Here is a 19,881-nt window from a genome sequence, read left to right as displayed (position 1 = left end):
TTTTGCCTCATGAGTTCACATAGCTGTGCAGATGCTCTTTTTCTTATTTAATTTAGGATTTGTGAGGAAAAAATTCAAAATGAAGCATTTCACATGACTCAATTTTGATGAGAACCATAGTATTTGTGAGTACAGCACAATTGGTTTATAATCTCTCTCCTGTTGAGGCAGGATAGTGAGACAAAGGGACAAGGAGATAATCGGTCATGTTGATAAATGTGGCAAATTCCTTCCACTGTACCTTCAAACAAGAGTGTCCAAGGAAAAGTGTTTTCTTTATGAATGTGCACAGACCATAAGATATTGTTTGTTTGCCTTCCCAGAGGCTGTGATGTGTGTGCACAGTACAAGCACACACCCTCACACAAACACACATACAATACAGCTTCCTAATTTTCTTGGCACCAGGTGGCTGTAGGTGTGGCATCAGTTGTTGCAGAACCGTTGTTGCTTCACCTCTTCTCCAATTCCTGTAAATCCTCTCCATGCTGTTTCCAACCAGACATGGGAAAAACCGCTATGAGCCAGCATGCTCATTTCCTTGGGTACACACAGACACACACGCAAATTAGGCATGCAGGCACACACACACACACACACACACATACACACGCGCGCACACACACGGTAATCAAGCATGCAGGCAAAAACCTCTATGAGCCAGCATGCTCATTTCCTTGGGTACACACACACACACACACACAGGGTAATCAGACATGCAGGCAAACACACACATAAACAAATCTGCAGGCTGACATATTAGGTCTTGTTTACTCCAGCAAGCTTGGTTTTTGCCGCCTGGAAGGTTGTGTGCGAGTTATAGATGCAAGTTTGGTCATTCTGTAGCCTCGACTGGTCAGTGTATAAGTGTGCCTCTGCAGCACCAGTAGCCTGAGTAAGCTGGCTTTTCAGAAATCTATTGCCCGGCTGATTATCACTGGGAGATAAATCCAAAGACTGAGCCATTGTTTTGTTACCTCATGGGTCCCACTGTAACAGAGGACATAACAAAATGCCTCTGTGTCTGTGGTGTGTTAAGTACAGTCATTTGCATTGTTTGTCACCTTTGTGGTTTGACGGGAGAGCTGGAGCTATTTAGAGATATAAAGACAGCATGAAAACGGAAGAGCTCATCACTGTTTGTCTGCGGCTGATGTTTCCTCCCGCTGCTGATGCAACACACACAAAAAGATGAATAATGTTGATTTTGAATTAATTGCTTCAAAATTTAGAAAACTTGAATGAAGCACCCATTCTTACCATACCACCAAATATACTCCATGAATAAACATAAAATACATAAAGAGCTGGCCAATGGTGACAGAGAAGGGTATAATGATAATTTATAGGATGCTGTTGCCAGTAAAGGATTGGTCTCTGCTATAAATAAGCTTGTGAGCCTGTAGTTCAGAGTAACTCACCAACCCAACTTTGCTGTGAGAGGAACATAAAGGGTCCCCTTTCTGCGGCCAATTGGTAAAGAAAATTGAATTCTTCAATATAAACCAAAAAAATGGAAATGGAAAGTTGTTCTGAATTCGAAGACAAGGAGAATGTAGATTGTTTTGTTAGAATTGTCTTTTTCTCAATAAAACATATGGCCTGTGTTAAACCATATGGAATCCTATCCTGCTGTAATGACAGACTAACTTAAGTGTGATTAGAAAAGTTAAATTGAATAAATTGCAATGTGATAATAATGAGGAAATGTGTCATTTTAAGATTTTAGAAAAAGATACCATAAACAATAACCATAATTACACGTTGAGAGCTCAATGCACTGCAACTGAAGAAAATGAAACAGACAAAACGCGAGCAAAGTAAGAATATATCTTCACCCCTCTGACAACACAGGCAGCGTTTAGAAAAAAGTGAGAAAAGACAATTAAATGCAGAAACAAGCCGCACAGACAACCGTGGAGACTGTTTCCATTAGACACAAAGAAGTAATGAACATGGCTGGGACACACTGGAAACCATTCCTGTTGTCATCTGTGCTATTTGCAGATAATGTGGTTGCATTTTCTGTATTTGTGCTTTTCTCAGTTGTAGCTTTTCCTTCTGTTCTGTCTATTTCCATGTGCTTTCTTATGTTGCAGTGAGTTGAGCTCTCAGGGCCACCGTACACAATTAACGAGATTTGAGTCATGTGATATCGCAGAGGCGAATTTCTTTTAGTAAATCTGCAGGCTGACATATTAGGTCTTGTTTACTCCAGCAAGCTTGGTTTTTGCAGCCTGGAAGGTTGTGTGCGAGTTATAGATGCAAGTTTGATCATTCTGTAGCCTCGACTGGTTAGTATATAAGTGTGCCTCTGCAGCACCAGTAGAATAGAATCAAATAGAATAGAATAGAATAGAATAGAATAGAATTCATACACTAATTGTCACAAAATTCACATATTCACAATTCACACAAATGTCTCATTGGATGAAATGATGAAGTGATGATATTTTAAATCCAAAAGGTCAAAGGTCAGCTTGACGGTGACATCTTAATGTTTTATAAAAAACACTTTTCTGGTCATTATTCAACAACATAACTCGGGAACAGAAGACCATATCATTTGGTCAGATACTGAATTGGTGACACTAATCTTGGGGGTCCACTTGAAGCTGTGTTGACTGTGTAGATCTTCTTTGCTGCTGGGTTGAACATGTGTGTGAAGCATCCAACTTTTACAATTATTAGCTTTTAGACAGCAACATCCATGTTTGAAGCATTGTAGTTCACCACAAGCTCATTGGTTCTGCTGATACTGAGCTTCAGGTGATGGTCGTTGCTCCATGTGATGAAGCTCTCTATCAGTCCTCTGTGCTCCTCTGTGAACATAGTCTCTAAGTGAAGACAGCTTGTTTCTCACTGGAAATGATTCACTGGAACCATACATGTCAATATAATGATGACTTCCATTGCACCAAAAAATACACTTAATGCCTTTTATTAAATTCTTTCTTCACTACATAGATTGTATTAGTCTGTAAGTCTCAATCTTTTCTTTAATCTTTAGTTTCGTGTGTTTCTGCAGGCAGAGGTCATTCAAAGTGACATGACCACAAGTTGAACCCTGCTCAGACATTGATTTGTGCCTTTCCCAAAGTCCACTGGGGGTTTTCACTGAAAATCACAAATCGCATGCATGACTATACAGCGTGTATGTGTCTGGCTGTGTGTGTGTGTCTTGTGGGAGCATGCCTGCTTAGATTTGGTGAGTGTGTATTTATACATAAATAATCCTCATCTGTTTATGTGTGGGTGTACGTGCATGCAGTCAACAGCGTACGTGTCTAAATGATAATAAAACAGGACTGAACATTTGTCAATCAATTCAGAGAGCATGGCCACAGCAGTGAGTTCACACACAGGTTACAGGTGAAAGTGTATCATCTTGAGTGTCCTGCTGCATCATGTGAATTATATAATACAAACCTGTGATCTTAAATCGAATTAACCAAAATCAGCCCAAAATAATTACTTTAAGCAGGCATCTAACCTCAAGATATTCTTGTCTTTTTCATAGTTTTCTGTGCTGCTTGCTTGCTGACACATAATCGTGTGCTTACAGTAGCTAAAGGTGTAAAGTAATATTTACCACACTTCAATCCAGCTTTGCGTCTTCAATGCATTCCACTACACATTTTAAAGAGAAGTGAAGCTCTCCTTCAGCCTCTGGATGGGTCTAGCTGTTCTTGTTTGTTCCCCTGATCGGTGAACAGTCATGGACTTTTTTTCTTCATGGCTGCTCATTGACAAGTATTAGTGCTCAAAAGCAGGTTAATGCAATGATGCTTTTGTTCTTTTTTTTTCTGCCTGCGTGCTGAGAAGCCAAATCTCAGGGCTCACAGAAACTGGTTTGGGCTGGATAAGGCACTGATTTTCTACTGTGTGTGCATGTGTGTATGTGTGTGTGTGTGTGTGTGTGTGTGTGTGTGTGTGTGTGTGTGTCTATGTTTCTGTCATAGGCTACCTTTTCAAATACAGTCGCAATGCAAAGTGTTGGTTGACAGTACGCGCTGTATACCTCAGGATTGTATACCTGCATGAATATATATATGGTATCAATATTCGTTTTTTCTCTTTATGTCTCTTTTCCTTTTCTGTCACGCAGTTGGAACTCCACCTGATGTAACCTGCTGACCTTGCATTTTGTTCCCAGAGACTTTTAACTTTAAATGACATTTAGTGACTCTCTGATGCAACGTGTGCAGCAGATAATAAAAGACAGGTTAAAGCCTGATGGCAGTTTAATAGCTCTGACTCTGCTGTGTCAGTCAGGGTTAATCAGTCATGTTTCTGTGAGAGTCGGGTTTCCAGTGACCTACATGCTGTACAGAACAAGATGCATTGTGGGATACAGAGGTTAAGAGAGACCACAAGTGAGCACTTCTTGACATGTTTAAGAAGAAGTCATAATGGGACTTCCTTTGCATCTGTGGTCTTGCTTCATGGGAAATTCAAGAGAGAGAGACAGAGTAGTTTTTTATTGAATCTGCTGCTTAACAAAACAATATTTCCTTTGTAGACGTCAACTGAGGCCCATGACTATGTTTCCGGAAATCAGAAAAAGAACGGTGACCTACAGCAGATGTCACTTAATTTACCATTTTTTTCTTTTTGAACTGTTAAATGTCACTCCAAAGAGGTCCATTCATGGTCCCCAGGTGAGGAATTTTATGACATTGGTGATGCCTTAACTTTTCATCGAACTCCACGATCAAGTCAACCTTTTAATTTATCCTTTGGTTTTGAATGAATACCTGCAAAATTAATGCAAATTAACTTGGCTTTTGATCCTTGATCTTGTACCGATGTCCCCGACATAGCTTGCTCATGCAGTTCACTTAGATAGCAGTGACTGGCTCTCTCATCAAGCACATAATGAATGCATGAATACTTTATGTAGAGAAGTTATGGTTGTACACTGCCTGCACTGTTTTTTTCAGAAGTCTATAAGGACCCATATCTGTCTCTGAGAGCAGTCAAAGCATTTAAGGCCAGTAAGGCTGACAATCACCTCTGAGCTCATAATTCTGACTGCTGCTGTTATTAACATCCAGATTTAAGACAGAAAAAAAATTGTACCTTTGTCACAATGCCAGATGAACAGATTCTGGAGGCCTGCCAAAACCAAGCCGACTCTCCGCAAACTCAATGCTCTTGCACTTTAGACCAGGTCTTTACAGAGCCAAGGCCAGCGTTATGCCCCCTGTCCATTCTGCTGTAGCTGTGCTGTCCTCTGTGGACTGCCTTAAAACTGGACAGGTCTTTCTGTGAACAGCACTGCATGAATTCACATTGTTATACCAGGCCGCTGTGAATACATAAAGTTGTCACATGAGGCAACGGAGCAGCTGATTTTGTCAAAGTTACTCACTCAAGACAGCAGAAGCAGAGATACGACAATCAATGCAATTCATGACACGGGAAGAAAGTGAATTCGTTTTCCTTCATGTGGGAGTGGGGTGGGTGTATTTACTAATTTGGAAAAAGAGTAGGAGGGGATTGAATCTGTCAGTCAATTGCACAATCCTCCTCTTTAATATTGTAAGTCAAAACAATAAGAAATGAAGAGGTGTTTTCTTTGTACAGTATCTTTGTTTGTTTGTGCATAAACCTTGTAAAGAAAGCAAATGCATATGTGTCCGAGTGATCTACCCCTGTTATCCGAGTAGGGCCATGGCCCATTTTACCCTTGACTCATAGCTTGAGATACTTTGTAATTGAGTCATCCCCAACCCACAGCAGGTGTCTTTGTGTGGGAGACCCCATTAAAAAAAGACCCACACCATCTACACATAAACAATAGTTTCAGTTTGTAAAAGCGTGTTGCAGTGTAGACGTGTGAAAGAGTGGTTAACAAAGTTCACTGATCCAAATTTGATTTCACGCTTGAGGTTAAAAGTCAGTGTTTTTAGTTGTACAGTGTTCTGCCAGCTCTGTCCCGCTCTGCTGCCATCGCACGTGCTTCATGTTCGGTACTCTGGCAGGATTCCACTTCAAATCACAGGTCTGTGGCACTGACCTGTTCTCTTCATGTATGTAGGTTAAGGCGCATGCTCTCAGTTTAAACTCAGAAATGTTTACAAGAGCATTTTAGTGTAAAAGCAGCTAGGACACAGGTATGGATTAATACAGCAGCTTGTAGTATGGTCACATCATGGCTGACCTATCCTGGAGTCCTCCTGCATTACAGATTTCAATCTGGGTCGTCCTTGCTCAAGTTGCAGCTTGGCACGTTTCCAGAGAATGTAGTATTTCCTGAAATTACAGCTATGCTTGACTGCAGGTTTAGTTCAGGAGAACTAACAATTCAAACGTCAAATTAAACCAAAATGTTTGGCTACATGTTGTGCACGACAGGAATACAGATGTGTCTTCATGCAGAATCCAACGCTGGTGGTCTTAAACTGTTTTGTTAATATTCTACCACACACAGCTCAGACTGAAAAGATTAGCTGACGTGGCCCTTGATTTTATTTCAACACGTGATAAACACTGCATATCAGTCTCTCTTGAAGGGAATGTTTCACTTCTAAAGTTGATCGAACATAAGAAAATAATACGGGATGTCAGTAAATAGAGGGGAGTTTTACAAATAAAGTTCAGGAAGTTACCAGCCTGTGGAAACTCTAGAGAAGCTTTAGTAAGTCTGTTCGTCAAGTGATCTTATCTGGAATTAATTGAACGAGTAATATCAGCTTGGACTTGGAGACAACATAAGAGATTCTGAGAAGGGAGGAGAGGACGACATGAGCATTTACCAGACAGTCTGTAAAAAGATGATGTTGCTTTCTCCTCATTTTGGTTTAGTGTCTACTACACACATTGACTTAACATCCGTATTACTCGAATTCCTATTATTACTATTATTATTGCACATCTTTTTTCCATCCATAGCAAACATTTCTCATCATGTAAAACTTAATTCAGTACACGTGTATCGCCACCTGTTGCACATATTCTTTATACTATGAACTTTGCACATTCCTTACTCAAAATTGTGTACATGCCACATCTTTGGTTTAAATCACTGTGCAGCTCTTTATGCTATACAATATATATATATTGCACATATTTGTACATTTCTATTTTTGGTCTTAGATCACTTTTTTTGCAGTATTTGCGTTTTGTCCTGCTTATTTTGATTGTCATGCACCACATCGCCAAGGCAAATTCCTCGTACGTGAAAACCTACTTGGCAGTAGACCTGCTTCAGTTTTTGATTCTAGTTTTACAGTAAAGCACTTTGTTACTGTGTTACATAAATATTTTTTATTTCTTGCTGTCGTCACAGATATAGATTAGAAACAGATGTAGTATTGGTAACAGTTATACAAGTAACAGTAATACAAACCAAAGACACTTTGTCTGTGTTATGAAACCATTATGAAACCCATGCTCACTCCCAGGTACGCGGTATATTTAGCAGACTCACTGAGATTAAAGCAACTTTGGAGAGGAGGAAAGCTATTGTTTCACAACTAAGCTACACATTTAGAGTGTATCAACAAGTTTGGTAATATGATTGCTGGACCGGTCCTGGCCAACTGTGACATCACCAGTAGCAACGTTGCCATTGAGATCAGATTTTAACGTAGGTTTTCACTTAAAACTCCGTATTGTTATGAGCAAACAAATGAAATACAATGAATAAACATGAATAAAAATGGTTTCATAAATGAACATAACCATCACACTGTATTCAGTAAGCAGTGCCACACAGAAACATCTAAAGGACAGAGGCAGGTTGAAAAAGTGATGGTCGTCCTACGTGAGATGTCACTTAAGGATACACAAGTTTACACAAGGATATTGCCTCAGAGATTCAGGAAGTACTGTATTTCAATCTGTTTCCCTTAGTTAAATGATAGCCGTCAAGGCCGTTTGCAACAGGCAATCTGGTATGAGGAGTTCATATCCTGAAGCTGATCTGATGTCAGTATTTTTGGTTTGTTTGGTTTTGTAATGTGTGATGTGACATTACAGCTATACCTTTTTATTTAGCTGCTTCTGTTTCAGGGTGCTGGTGTGTGCATGGAAAATGAATGATGATTTGACAGACAGGCACCAGCAGTGCAAATCACTTGTTTGAGTAAGAAAGGGAGAACAAATGGTGAAATGAAACCAGAAAGCTTAAAACTAGAAAGAAAGAATGAATGAATGAATGAATGAATGCAAACCAAAGTATGAAAAATCACTATAGTTACATAGGAAAACTGAATTGGAAAAAACAAAAAGGTAGACATATAGATCACTTCCTGAGGCAAATGTGGTAGCCTAGTTTCAGACCCCAAACCAGACCCTTTCGGAATCTTGAGGTTTAAGTAAAAGACAGTTTACTTTACACGCTGATCTCAGGAACGGCTCGAGGGACTTTCTTCAAATTTGGTACAATTTGGTACCAGGTTAGATTTTAGTGCTCAAAGGTCAAAGGCCACTGTGATCAATGGGATCATACAACACTTTTTTGGCCGTAACTCAAGAATTCATACTCTGGTTACAACAGAATTTCATACAAATGCCTCATTGAATAAAATGAGGAAGCCATATCATTTCATATAGGTCAAAGGTCAACTTCAGCATGTTTCTCACTGGAAATGATTCACTGGAATCACACATGCCAGTAAAGTGATCACTGCAGGGTAAAACTACTCCCTGCTGTAGTTCATGCTGTTTGACTCACGGATTGATAACAGCTGTGCATGCTGGACAGATTTCAGCAGCTCAATGAGGACATCTAATGGGAAGACGAGGAATTACAGGACTCATTCACAGTGGAACACCAATCACCTTTAATGGTTCTTTCAGATAAAACTTCTGCACTGGTTGTATACTCTGTAATGATGTATATGTTCAGTCCAGGTGCAAACTATTTGGTGTTAAGATGTGTATCCCAAATGCTACCTTTACTGCAAAGATGGTCTCACATTTTAAATAAGGTTTTTAATCGCTGGCTGACTGTTTAGCCATCACACAGATCAAACATTAGAGAAGCATTTAGAGGTTCCTATGCTTCAGCAGAAGAGCTTGCTGGATGGTGTGAAAGTGTGCACCATTTTCCTCATATTAAACCTTTTTATCCATCTCGCTTTATTCTAAGACGGCCATCTTTTCACCCCACCGTTAAAAGTGTGGCCTTTCAGAACAGCTATAATGTAAAATAAAGAAAATAAACATGCAGATTTTATTGTAATTGACATAGAAAAGTCAAACTGGATTTTGTCACTGAAAACTGATCTTTTTAAAGACAAAACAACATGGAAGGTGTGTTCAGGGGATTCCTGTCAGAAGCAGTTTACTGATTTATCATGACAACTTTGATAAAACCTGAAACCCCTTTTTACACTTTTACATTTTACAGGATTACACTGAAATATTCAGTGTAGAACATAGAAAAAAAAGACAAACAACATTCTGCTATAGGTGCAGGTAGGTAACACAGAATGTGCAGTTTTTGCTAAATAAATTGAGTTAAATAAGCTATCAAGTAATTATGTCTCTCGTGTATTATGCTACTTTTTGTGGTCAGCTGCTGACCAATGGGGAGGCAGCCCTGTAACATCCACTCACATGAGAATTTACCATCAGCAATGAACCTGAAACAAGAGACAGCAAAAGAGAAGTCGAGAGCAAGAGGCTACTCTGTGTTTGCCTTCTCTCTTCAAGCCTTTTTGAAAACAAAATTCTAATAAAATATACAACAAATAAATAAACAACAATAATAATAACTAATATCATTACTGTCACTGTTATTAAAAAATGGTGCCTGTTCATGAAGGTGAACGGACAATTCAATGAATTCTGGGTGGAAGGCCAGTGCTTTTATACGGTGCCATCAGATGAGTCTAGATTGAATGAGTGGTATCAGGTGTGCTCAGGAGAGGAGGAGGCCGGACCAGACCTGCCAGCCACACCCTGCAGTAACACACACACACACACACACACACACACACACACACACACACACACACAAGACACCCCTCAGTGGGAGCTTCATGAGGATATTTTTGGAGGACCACCAAATTTTCTGATCTGGTTCATAGGTGGGAGCGATTTGCACTGTACCCTGCAGAGCCCCCGTGCTGCAAACCACCACATCAGACATGCAGTCTGACACACTGTGGTTTATGGGTGTCTTCCAGCTTCCTCCTGAGCAGTGATGGTTGGATTTATAGAATCAAATCTGTTGTAAAACAGATTCAGTTTATTTGCCCATTCCTGGTCTCCAGGTTCTGGGCCCCTTCCACTGTCACTGCTGTGGCCTGAGATGGTTTTCAAGACCCTCCAAACCTCCCTGGTGTTGTTCTCCTGAAGGCGCTCCTCCAGCTTCCTCCTGTAGCTGTGTTTGCCTCTCCTTATCTCCCTTTTCAGCTCCCTCTGCACCCTCCTCAGCTCATCTCTGTCCCCTGGTCTACAGAGCCTCTTTCAGTATGGCTTTCAGTTCCGGAGACACCCAGGGTTTGTTGTTTGGGAAAAACCGTACCTTCTTGGTAGGCACAATGTTTCCACACAGAATTTGATGTAGTCGCTAATGCAGGTTGTCAAACCCATCGCTGCCATGAAGGCCTACGTGGCAGTAGTGATTTAAATAGCTGCAGCTGTGGTTTTCACAGACAGACTGTCAGGCTGTTTTCTGAGAAGCACAGATTACAAATAATTGAGCTCAAGGGAGGTTTCATACCAGATTTCTGTCGCTGTTAATTGTCATGGTTCAACTGCAAGTGGAAAGTGCAAAACAATGGTTTCGTCAAACTGGTTTTGTGCAAATTGAATAGTCTCACACAGACAGGAAGTACGCCACGTAATAAACATAACCTTCTGCAAAGACTACACTGTTTTCATTCTGTTTTAAAGGAATTTGTCATACAAGATGTTGTACAGACAATTTCCTGCCAAAAAAATGAACAAATGCATGAGATAGCAGCAGTAGATCTGATAAACTGTCCATGTTAAGCCTTTTTTAAGTCAGTCAACACCTCTGATGTTCAATGATCCACTGGAATCATGTGTTTACACTATTTTACAAAACTTAATGAGACAGAAGACTTATTTTCCATCAACCTGTTTTTACACTCAACATGTCTGCAAGACAGAGCAGAAAAGCAGCTGATAAGGAAACAATGGATGAATTTCTTTTGCCATTTCAAACACTCTCTGGACCATTTCTAATAGTTCCTTTCCTGCTGGTGTTCTTTTCATGGTTTCATGATGCTAGCATGTAGGTTAGCTCATCAGCTTTGCAGCATCTTGCAGACTGACAGCCTTTTCAGCCAGAGATGGGTGCAGTGTAATGATTGCTGGGTGCAGTGATCTCCGACTTCCTGCATTCTATCATGTCCTTGTTCAGGTATGTTTACAGTCAGCGACTATTTTGTTGTCTTTCTTCATTGTAGAGGTTCATAAACATCAGTAACAAACACGTGTGGATAAAAATAACTCACACCAGATAAAGGTAGGGTGTTATTTTAATATGCTGCAGAGAAGCAATGAGAAACACCCTAACCCTTTTACAGTGTGCGAAACAAATGAATAAAATAAACCGGAAAGATCAACACTCAGACAGACAGACAGGACAGAGGACTGACTTTTGTTGATCTTGCAGACGACTTTTGGTATATTTCATTAGTTTCATATCATCATATCATTGCTTTTTTATATACCTGCAAATGCATTTTCCATCGAAACTAGAACTTGTAGAACATGTAGGAAATACAGGAGTCTTCAGATTACCTTCACAGACAGTTAAGGGCATGAACGAATAGCGCAGTGCACCGCACGTTTCTCCTTCTCCTTGCAATCAATTTAAAGAGTAATCCTGTCAAATCAAACAAAAATGAATTAACAGGCATTAAAATGTCTGTTTTCGTAATGAATGTACTGATCCATTTGATCCATAGCGAAAATATAGATAACGAGATAAGCTGCATGTGCCACTTGTAATAAATACAAACTGTCGCAGTGAAATAATAAGTTACGGCATTGAAAATGTTTTTTCACTGGTTTGTTTGTCCAATAATAACACAGAAGTAGAACTGCGATAAACAAAAGATCATCTTTAGTTCTGATTGTCAGTACTGTTAGACAGTTGCTCACACAGCAACAGCATTCATGACAAACCTGCCGACTCTCAGCCTGAGGAAGAATCTCCTCGGCTATAATTCATCAAATGCATGACAGTGACAAGCTCCACTGACAAACCTACATTTGTGCTTGTGAGCTCTGCAGGCTGAGAGTGAATACATTCGCACTGCCCAGAAACATAGACGCCACATGCCCTGCAGGATCATATGTCAATGTTTTCACCATTTGGAGAGACTGGCCTTTAAGTAGAAATGAGAGCTGCGTTTTTTCTGGATAAAAAGTACTATAACATTTACATTTCTCAACTGTCTCACGTCTCATGTTGATACACACCCCTCTCGCTTGAGCAGCAATTAAAGCCCAACCATCAAGATTATGAGTAACTGGAATCTGCTAATGAAGATAATGCGATATGATGAAAAGATCTAGAACACTGCAGTTTCCAAACTGGATGAAGTTGGGTGGGACTGCTTAGAAGTCTAGTACAAAATATGTTGCTGAACTTCTTTACAAGACAGAAAATAATTTTCTCTCCCTGGCTGACTTTAAAATGTCCTAGAACAGTAATTAACACCAATTGAAACAGGTGTGTTCTTCTCACAAAGGCTGTAGGAATGTTAGTGCATGTGTGGTGAGGGGTGATGGCATAGGTCATGACACTATATAAGTACCAGTAGCATCAGTGTCGGCTCATACTCCGCTGAGGACTCAAGGTGGTTTCAAGAGATCTCGGCTGCAGGTGAGTTCAAACATCAGCATCTGCAGGTTTGAACTCTGTGGATCGTAGCGCTGTGTCTGTGTGTGCTGGTTCTTCAAATTCTTATGATTTTATTTTTCTCCATCATATCAGAAATTGTATATATTTATTTTTGACTTTCAGTCGGACCGGTTCCACGCTGTTGACAAGTATATGATGATGATGATGTTAATGATGATGCTTACTGAATTGCTTTCTGATTCCAGTCTTGTCTCCGGTTGCCTTCACACACCGAAATGTTTTCCCTCCTGGTCTTTGCTGTGCTGTGCACCAGCTGCCTGGCACAACGTAAGAAGTTAACCCATCTGTTGACACCTTTTGATGCCAATTTTTGTACATTAATAAATTCAGTGAAGTCTAAACAAGAAGCAATTCTTGTCCTTCACATAATAACTCTTTTCTTTTCTTTTTTCACTCTCCAGCTTCCTTGGTGAGCTACTCCTTCTCTCCTGCTGTTGGAGGTGGTTCTGGCACGTCCTTCTCCTTAGAGGGAGAGGGAAAGATCACTGGGATCAGGGTCTGGGAGTTGTCCAATGCTTACATCACTGGGTTAGTCTCTCCTCCTTTGTGTCCACATGTGTTAGGGACTCAGTGAAAGCTATTACAGGGAGGTTGGGGTCAAAAGAGGGAGACATTTATGTATTTTTTTGTTTTAGCTAAAGTCACCCCAGATTTCTATATTATTTCAGTCTTCCCTTGCACAGAACCTGAGCCCAATGCATTTAGTCACTGACGGTGGTAATAACTGTTCAGTTTGGGTCAAAAATCAGGGTGACTGTCCTAAATGCATTATTCTCCATTTGTTTTATTATCCAGCATGCAGTTTGGTGGAAAATTTGTCCATTCAATTATTCATTACAATACCTGGCTACATTATGACTCTGCCTAGTTTTTTCTCTTTGATCTCTCTGTCATTTACTGCTGTCACGTTTCCTTGTAGGGATCATCTTTGGTGTTTAATAGTTTTTCTCTCTTCCTGTGTCTGTCCTTGCAGACTCCAGCTGAGGTACGGAAATATATGGACTCCAATCGCTGGTCGTGCAAATGGCCAAGTGCAGGAGCTGGACCTATTTAGTGACGAGGACATTGTTCAGGTCAGAGACTTCATTGATGGGAAGTCTGATAGAAGCATTGTGTCTCAGAAAAGAAACTTTGATAACGCAATGCCTTTAATGTCTCTAATCATTAACATCTAACCATCTGAATGTAGTACTTATTTAAGTGATATCTAATTTAACAATTAGACAAACTTGTTATTGTACAGGTCCAGGAAGTATTACAAGTATTAGAAGTATGTACTGTAATTTGGTTTACACTATATTCATCTATCATTATGTATAGAACACATCATTTGTTTATCGGGGACTAAACACACTAACAGTGTCAATGTGCTCATGCTGTCATGTTTCAGGTCTCTGGTAAATACCACAGCACCCTCTACATCTGTGAGGTGAAATTTGTGACCTCCAGAGGGCGCACTCTGACCGCCGGCCAGCCACTGCAGGTCTTTACCTTCTACGCTTTCTGTTTCTTGTTATTATCAACCCTCATACTCATGCTCATATATGAACTTTTGATGCTGTGTTTCAGAATTCCTTCAACTTCTACCCACCTCGTCCGGAATCAGAGCTCAGAATGCTGAGTGGCCGCACCAATGGAGCTGGGATTACTTCACTGGCAGCTCACTGGGGGGAGGTGTACAGCACCGGCTTCCTCGTATAATGACCAACTGAAATAATGTATGCCTCTTAATTACTGCGACATGTATTATCATACATATGTGCGCTGTTATATTATATCACTTTTTGGGTGCCTCTGGAAAATTGTGTGTATCAGGCAACAAGGTTTTATTAACAATGACAAAATAAAGTCAGTGGTGGCTGCTAAAGATAAACTTAGTCATACAGGATCTACTAAACATGCACATACACATGTCATAACCTGTACTTTTTCATTCATCAAATAAAGGGGATTTAATTTCACACTTTTATTTCTGAATCTTTTAAATGGTTGCAGGAATGTTCTCTTTGAAGCATATTAAATTCTGTTTTGTGAGCTTCCGGCAATTATGGACAGTTAATAAAGCAACAAAATAAAAACAAAAAAAGTTTCTTCTCAGTCCAGCAACAAAATGCTCTTAAATTTACATGAAAGTGTACACAACAGCAGACATGTTGAAAATTGTACAATCGTCTATCAGATTCCATTTATTTTACTGAAATGTCCTCAATGAACTCAGCTTTACTCCTGAGTAGTTACTGTGAGTTCACAAAAGCTTTGCTGAGAGCAAAAGCCCGCTCTGCCTCAATGTGTGTCTGCTAAAAATATGACATGCAACAAAGATACCCTATCATGTTCATATTTACTGTGTCTATAACAAGTTGTAATTTGACTGGAGCCTTGTCCTGGTTCGATCCACAGAGGAAGTCTGAACAATATTTCTCTTCTACTGGCCCTCTTCTGTGGTTTTCCAGCCACGGTAGCTCAGGTAACTGCTTCCTGCATAGCACAGTGTGGTGAGAAAGGCAAAGAACTGAAAAGCATGAAAGGTGGAGAGAAGGCGAGAAATGAACACGGGACAGTAGATGGACACAATGAGAAGGAGTAAAAAGTGTAATTCACTCATGACTTCAGCTATTCACTCCAAGTCAAAGCACTGGTGAAATCTGTGTGTCCACATAACACACATGTATGTCACACCAGTTGTATCACATTTGCTATTTTGTGACACCTCTATGTCAGCAACATGATTCCAAAAATTTCACTGAATTATTTCCTGAAAAAACCTGTTGTATGCAATCAGACACATGTTGTTCCTCCCTCTGGTGGATTACCCGTGCACAGCCTTTGAATGCAATATCCAAAATGGCCAGAAACGGCTTCCTGGCAGAAAACCCTAAAGACAAACTTCTCCCAACAGCTCATGTAGTGCAAGCTTATGGCAGGGAGATCTCTGCTAACTTTGAAGAAGTTACGACAAGAATAACATTTAGATTGTGATTAGTATTTAAAATGAATATTTACTGTATTGAATCCAGTTATAGCCTGATTACTAAACTCATTGTGCTGAAAAAGATTGCAGCTAATATGATACAGCAGGTATATAAGGTCATTTATCTGTCCCTCAGTTGTCATTGGATTGGATTTCGTGATGCAATCTGCATTATTCCTACCACAATGCCAATGGGTTTGACTGTGAGGTCTATGTATTTCAAACTTGGGGAAAGGAGAGCACTGGTGTTGGATTGGTACTTGATTTCAGCAGATACACTGCCTTGAGTCCAGATTCCAGTGGCACAACTGGTACATTTTTACATATTTTCTTTATTTGTTTACCTGTGCCATCATATTAGACATTAGACTTTTATACTAAAGGGTTGTATAAAGGCTGTTTCAAAATGTTCTGCCCACAGCCAGGGATATAGTTCTGTTGGAGAAATACCAAATGTAATAATCAGAATTCTTGTTTGGTTCCTAAACGCACTTACTGTAAAAGGCCAACTTCACACACAATGTTCAGTTCACATGTCAGAGGAAGGACTGCTCAGCCCAGCTGTGTAGTGTTCTCTGTGTTTCTGAAGGGAGCTCAAATTCAAGGAGGCAGCCTGCACTTGTTTTGCTGACACCGGGCTGCTCTTGTCTTTTTGTGTGTAATGTGGACACACAAACTTCAGAGATGTTTTGGACGAACATTTCCCTCAACCGATCACACTGAGAGGAGAGCGCTTACTGCAGATGCTGCCCAGCAGTTGTAGTTGTGTCGCCCCCTAATGGCCTGGTTGATTATGAAAGCATCTACGATTGCTGTCACCAGATACAGAGCAGTGGCACAACAGTTCAGGCACAGCGACTAGAAGAAAGACACAAACAGTGAATTACACAAAAGAGACAGAGCAGTCAGACCTGTTAAAACACAAAGCTTCACAATAGGGTTAGAGTTAGAGGTGGTTATGTTATGGTTCGGTTAAGTCTTGTGTCGGAAACAAGACTGTATGTGTGTGTGTTACCAGTGTCGTCCAGGGGACCTGTGGTATCCTGTTGTGGGCTCCGGTGAGGTAGATCACAAACAGGCAAATGGTCAGAGTCCAGCACAAGACGGCAACAAACATCACCCAGCAGAGAGCAGGCAGATGAAAATACTCCGTTCCCCCTACTAGAATCCACACCAACATACCACACACCTGGAGGAGAGGGGAGGGGAGGAATTTAAGTCCCTGGGATTTTTCTTGATTTACTTCAGAGTGAAAGAAGGAAATAGAAGGCAAAGAGAGGTGAGAAGAGACAAATGAGGTATGACTGCCTATATTTTTCCACCTAAGCACGTTATCATATCTGCACTGAGTGAAGAAAATATTCGGCACAGTTGTTCTTTCTATGAAATACTGTCTAGAGAGACTACAAGCTACAAACCCTAATTTATTTCACCAGTGAAATCTGAACAGGAGATAGATATGAGGCATGAAATGTAGCATTTTGAGGCAGTTCATCTTGGCCAGTTGGCAGAATTAAAATAAACCCAACTAAAAAAAAAAAAAAACATAAGAAACTTGTTGTTAAAAGCTTACTGTGCTATTCATTTGTTTAATTTCCAAATTCCATAAAACCCAACACAACCCATCCCCGCTGAATCAATGTGTTGTCATGAGGAACTGAATCTCCCCCCCCTCCAACGCTAATGCAAACCCGCCCTTCCTGCATCACGGAATAAGATTCCTGTTGGATGTTTCATATCACAGAAAGAAAACATTTTCTGGCGTGAAGCAAGACTTTAAGCAGCGTTAGTTTATTTTAACAAAACATGGTGTAGGTTACCGGGTGTCATCAAAGAGCCGGTGCACCTGTCACATCTATTTAACGCAAAGAGTCAGAATATACAGTTAAATGTAGTGTTTTCAAGATGTCATATTCATTGTTTTATCATCATCTAATGTACATATGATTTTAAGTTACACAGATATATATGATCCCACAATCTGGTAATTAGTCTGCAATTAGATTACACATAAAACTTGTTGCAGTCATTTGCAATCCGATGACTCCAACAGTGGCGTGCCCAGCTCTGCATGGCAGCCAGCCAGACTGTATTTACAGAGAGACTGTCCTGACTTTTCCCTCAGCTGATTCAGAGAGGAAGGGACACAATGAGAGAGGGAGAGGAGGAAGGGGTGATTTACTTTTTTTTTTTGCTTGTTTTTTCTTGGTTAACTTCCTATGTTCATAGATGCAAAGTTCTTAGTTTTCCTAAGTTAGTCAAAGAAACACCCCAAAATTCAATCTGTCCTTTTGTTACTCATGAAATACACATCCAGACGGAGCGAGAGATTCATGAATTACTGCCTATACTGTATGTGTTGTACTGTACCAGAAACACCCCAAACCACTTTGTGTGTGTGTGTGTGTGTGTGTGTGTGTGTGTGTGTGTGTGTGTGTGTTTCCGAGAACATGTTCACATAGCTTACATAGACTAACTGTGACTTTTAACGTCATAATCTCTTAAATGATTGCCCCTTGCAGATAATGCTTATCAATCGGTTTTTACTAACTAGTAACTTCATGATATCGACTCTAAATGTGATAACATCTCAAACTTTTCTAATAATACACTCTTCAAACACTGAGCACATTAAAATCCATGTTCACACTTACTATCTCAGCCAGGAGGAGTAGTCCCCTGGCCGTTGTGGTGAAGTTCTGGTCGAAGGCTAAGGTGGAGGTTGAGATGTTGCATTCAGGTACTGCAGGAGTCCTGCGGGCTGCCACCCCAGCGGCTCTGTCCATGGCGCACTGAGGCCGGCAGCCTGTGCGTTCAGTCCAGTTGTTGCTGCTGAGAGGAAGTTGTGTTCCGGTCTCAGGCTCGGACAAGGACATCCCTCTTTGAACTGATTAATACTGTATGTCAGCTCACATGTTGATAACTATTGCATATATAAATCGTCTCGCTCACTTGCATTTAAAAATCACTCACTGAAGAAAAAATACCTTTTTCTCTGTTTGGTATTTTAAAAAGTTAACATGCTTACACAGGAGAGCCAATTTAGCCCTAAAGAAGATAGACAGAAAGATGGTTACCTGCAAGATTTATTGTTCTGTCTCTGCTTTGTTTATGCTTTTATTGTTTATTTTCATTTTTTAGCCCCCGAACTACAATTATTGATTACTGAGGCTGAAATGCTTCACTCAAGGCTGTCGTTGTTTTCAGTGATACGGTGAAAATCAATTTGCAGAGATTCAGTCTCGCTTGAGTAAGGTAATCCACCACAATGGACAATTTATTTTCGTGGTGCATTTAAGGATGCTTCGATATCAAAGAGAAATAGGGCTGCTAAACCAGAACGACAACAGCAGAAAGAGAAGCAACCATAAGACAAAGAAGGAAAGGTTGTGGTTTAAAGCCTGATGTGAAGGATTTTGTTAATATACTAATACACTGAAAAGGCAGCTGACTTATTAGAGCAGGCTGCCTTTCCTGATGTAAAGGTATTTAAATACAAGGCCAACAAATACACACTGTCATGCATTACCTGTGTCAAGGTTTATTCTGCAAACCCATCAGTTTCAGTCAAATGAACTGAGACCAATTCAAAGCCCCCCTCTGTGTCATGACATAAACGCTCCAGAAACAGATTCAATTATTTTGTTAAAGATTCTTCAAATTAAATCTAGTCCCCCTACTCTATCTATCTACTCATTTCAAAAGTTTGACTACTGGATGCAAGATGTCTCCTGCTTCACTGTCCACACAGTCCATTCTCAGTGTACGGGGACTTGCAGGTGTACGTTTCCAAATCACACTCGTGTAAGGTGCATATTGATCACGATTGGATCCAAGCTAGTTGTGAATGACGCTCATTTATACACGTGTTTCAGAGTTTTAAAGTGAGCACAGAGAGACGTCCCCCTTCACCAGATGAATGTGAAAACAGCCCTCTAATGTCAACGTCGTCATTCTGCGCAGCTAAGGTCAAACATCTAATTGAAGAAAAAAAAAAAATGTAAAGTAGATTTTTGAGTCAGGGGGCCTTTAAGGCGAAAATCTTGCTGAA

At 40.3% G+C, this 19,881-nt stretch overlaps 2 protein-coding genes across 2 annotated transcripts; one reads left to right on the top strand and one right to left on the bottom strand.

Annotated features, from left to right (window-relative positions):
* The first annotated feature begins 13,049 nt into the window (after positions 1-13,049).
* LOC143324330 (zymogen granule membrane protein 16-like) lies at positions 13,050-14,560 on the top strand. Its single transcript, XM_076736704.1, has 5 exons — positions 13,050-13,126; positions 13,261-13,387; positions 13,833-13,932; positions 14,250-14,342; positions 14,429-14,560. The coding sequence occupies exons 1-5, from the start codon at positions 13,075-13,077 to the stop codon at positions 14,558-14,560; spliced, it is 504 nt and encodes a 167-aa protein (XP_076592819.1). The 5' UTR covers positions 13,050-13,074.
* Positions 14,561-14,670: 110 nt separating this feature from the next.
* cmtm8b (CKLF-like MARVEL transmembrane domain containing 8b) lies at positions 14,671-18,652 on the bottom strand. Its single transcript, XM_076737875.1, has 4 exons — positions 18,485-18,652; positions 16,846-17,019; positions 16,569-16,688; positions 14,671-15,371 (listed from the first exon to the last, which is right to left on the bottom strand). The coding sequence occupies exons 1-4, from the start codon at positions 18,614-18,616 to the stop codon at positions 15,285-15,287; spliced, it is 513 nt and encodes a 170-aa protein (XP_076593990.1). The 5' UTR covers positions 18,617-18,652; the 3' UTR covers positions 14,671-15,284.
* Between the last annotated feature and the right edge of the window lie 1,229 nt (positions 18,653-19,881).

This window comes from Chaetodon auriga, chromosome 8 (assembly GCF_051107435.1).
Source record: "Chaetodon auriga isolate fChaAug3 chromosome 8, fChaAug3.hap1, whole genome shotgun sequence".
NCBI classification, from domain to species: domain Eukaryota; kingdom Metazoa; phylum Chordata; class Actinopteri; order Chaetodontiformes; family Chaetodontidae; genus Chaetodon; species Chaetodon auriga.
The sequence above is the reverse complement of the archived record's forward strand: the minus strand, read 5'-3'. Positions and strand labels throughout refer to the sequence as shown.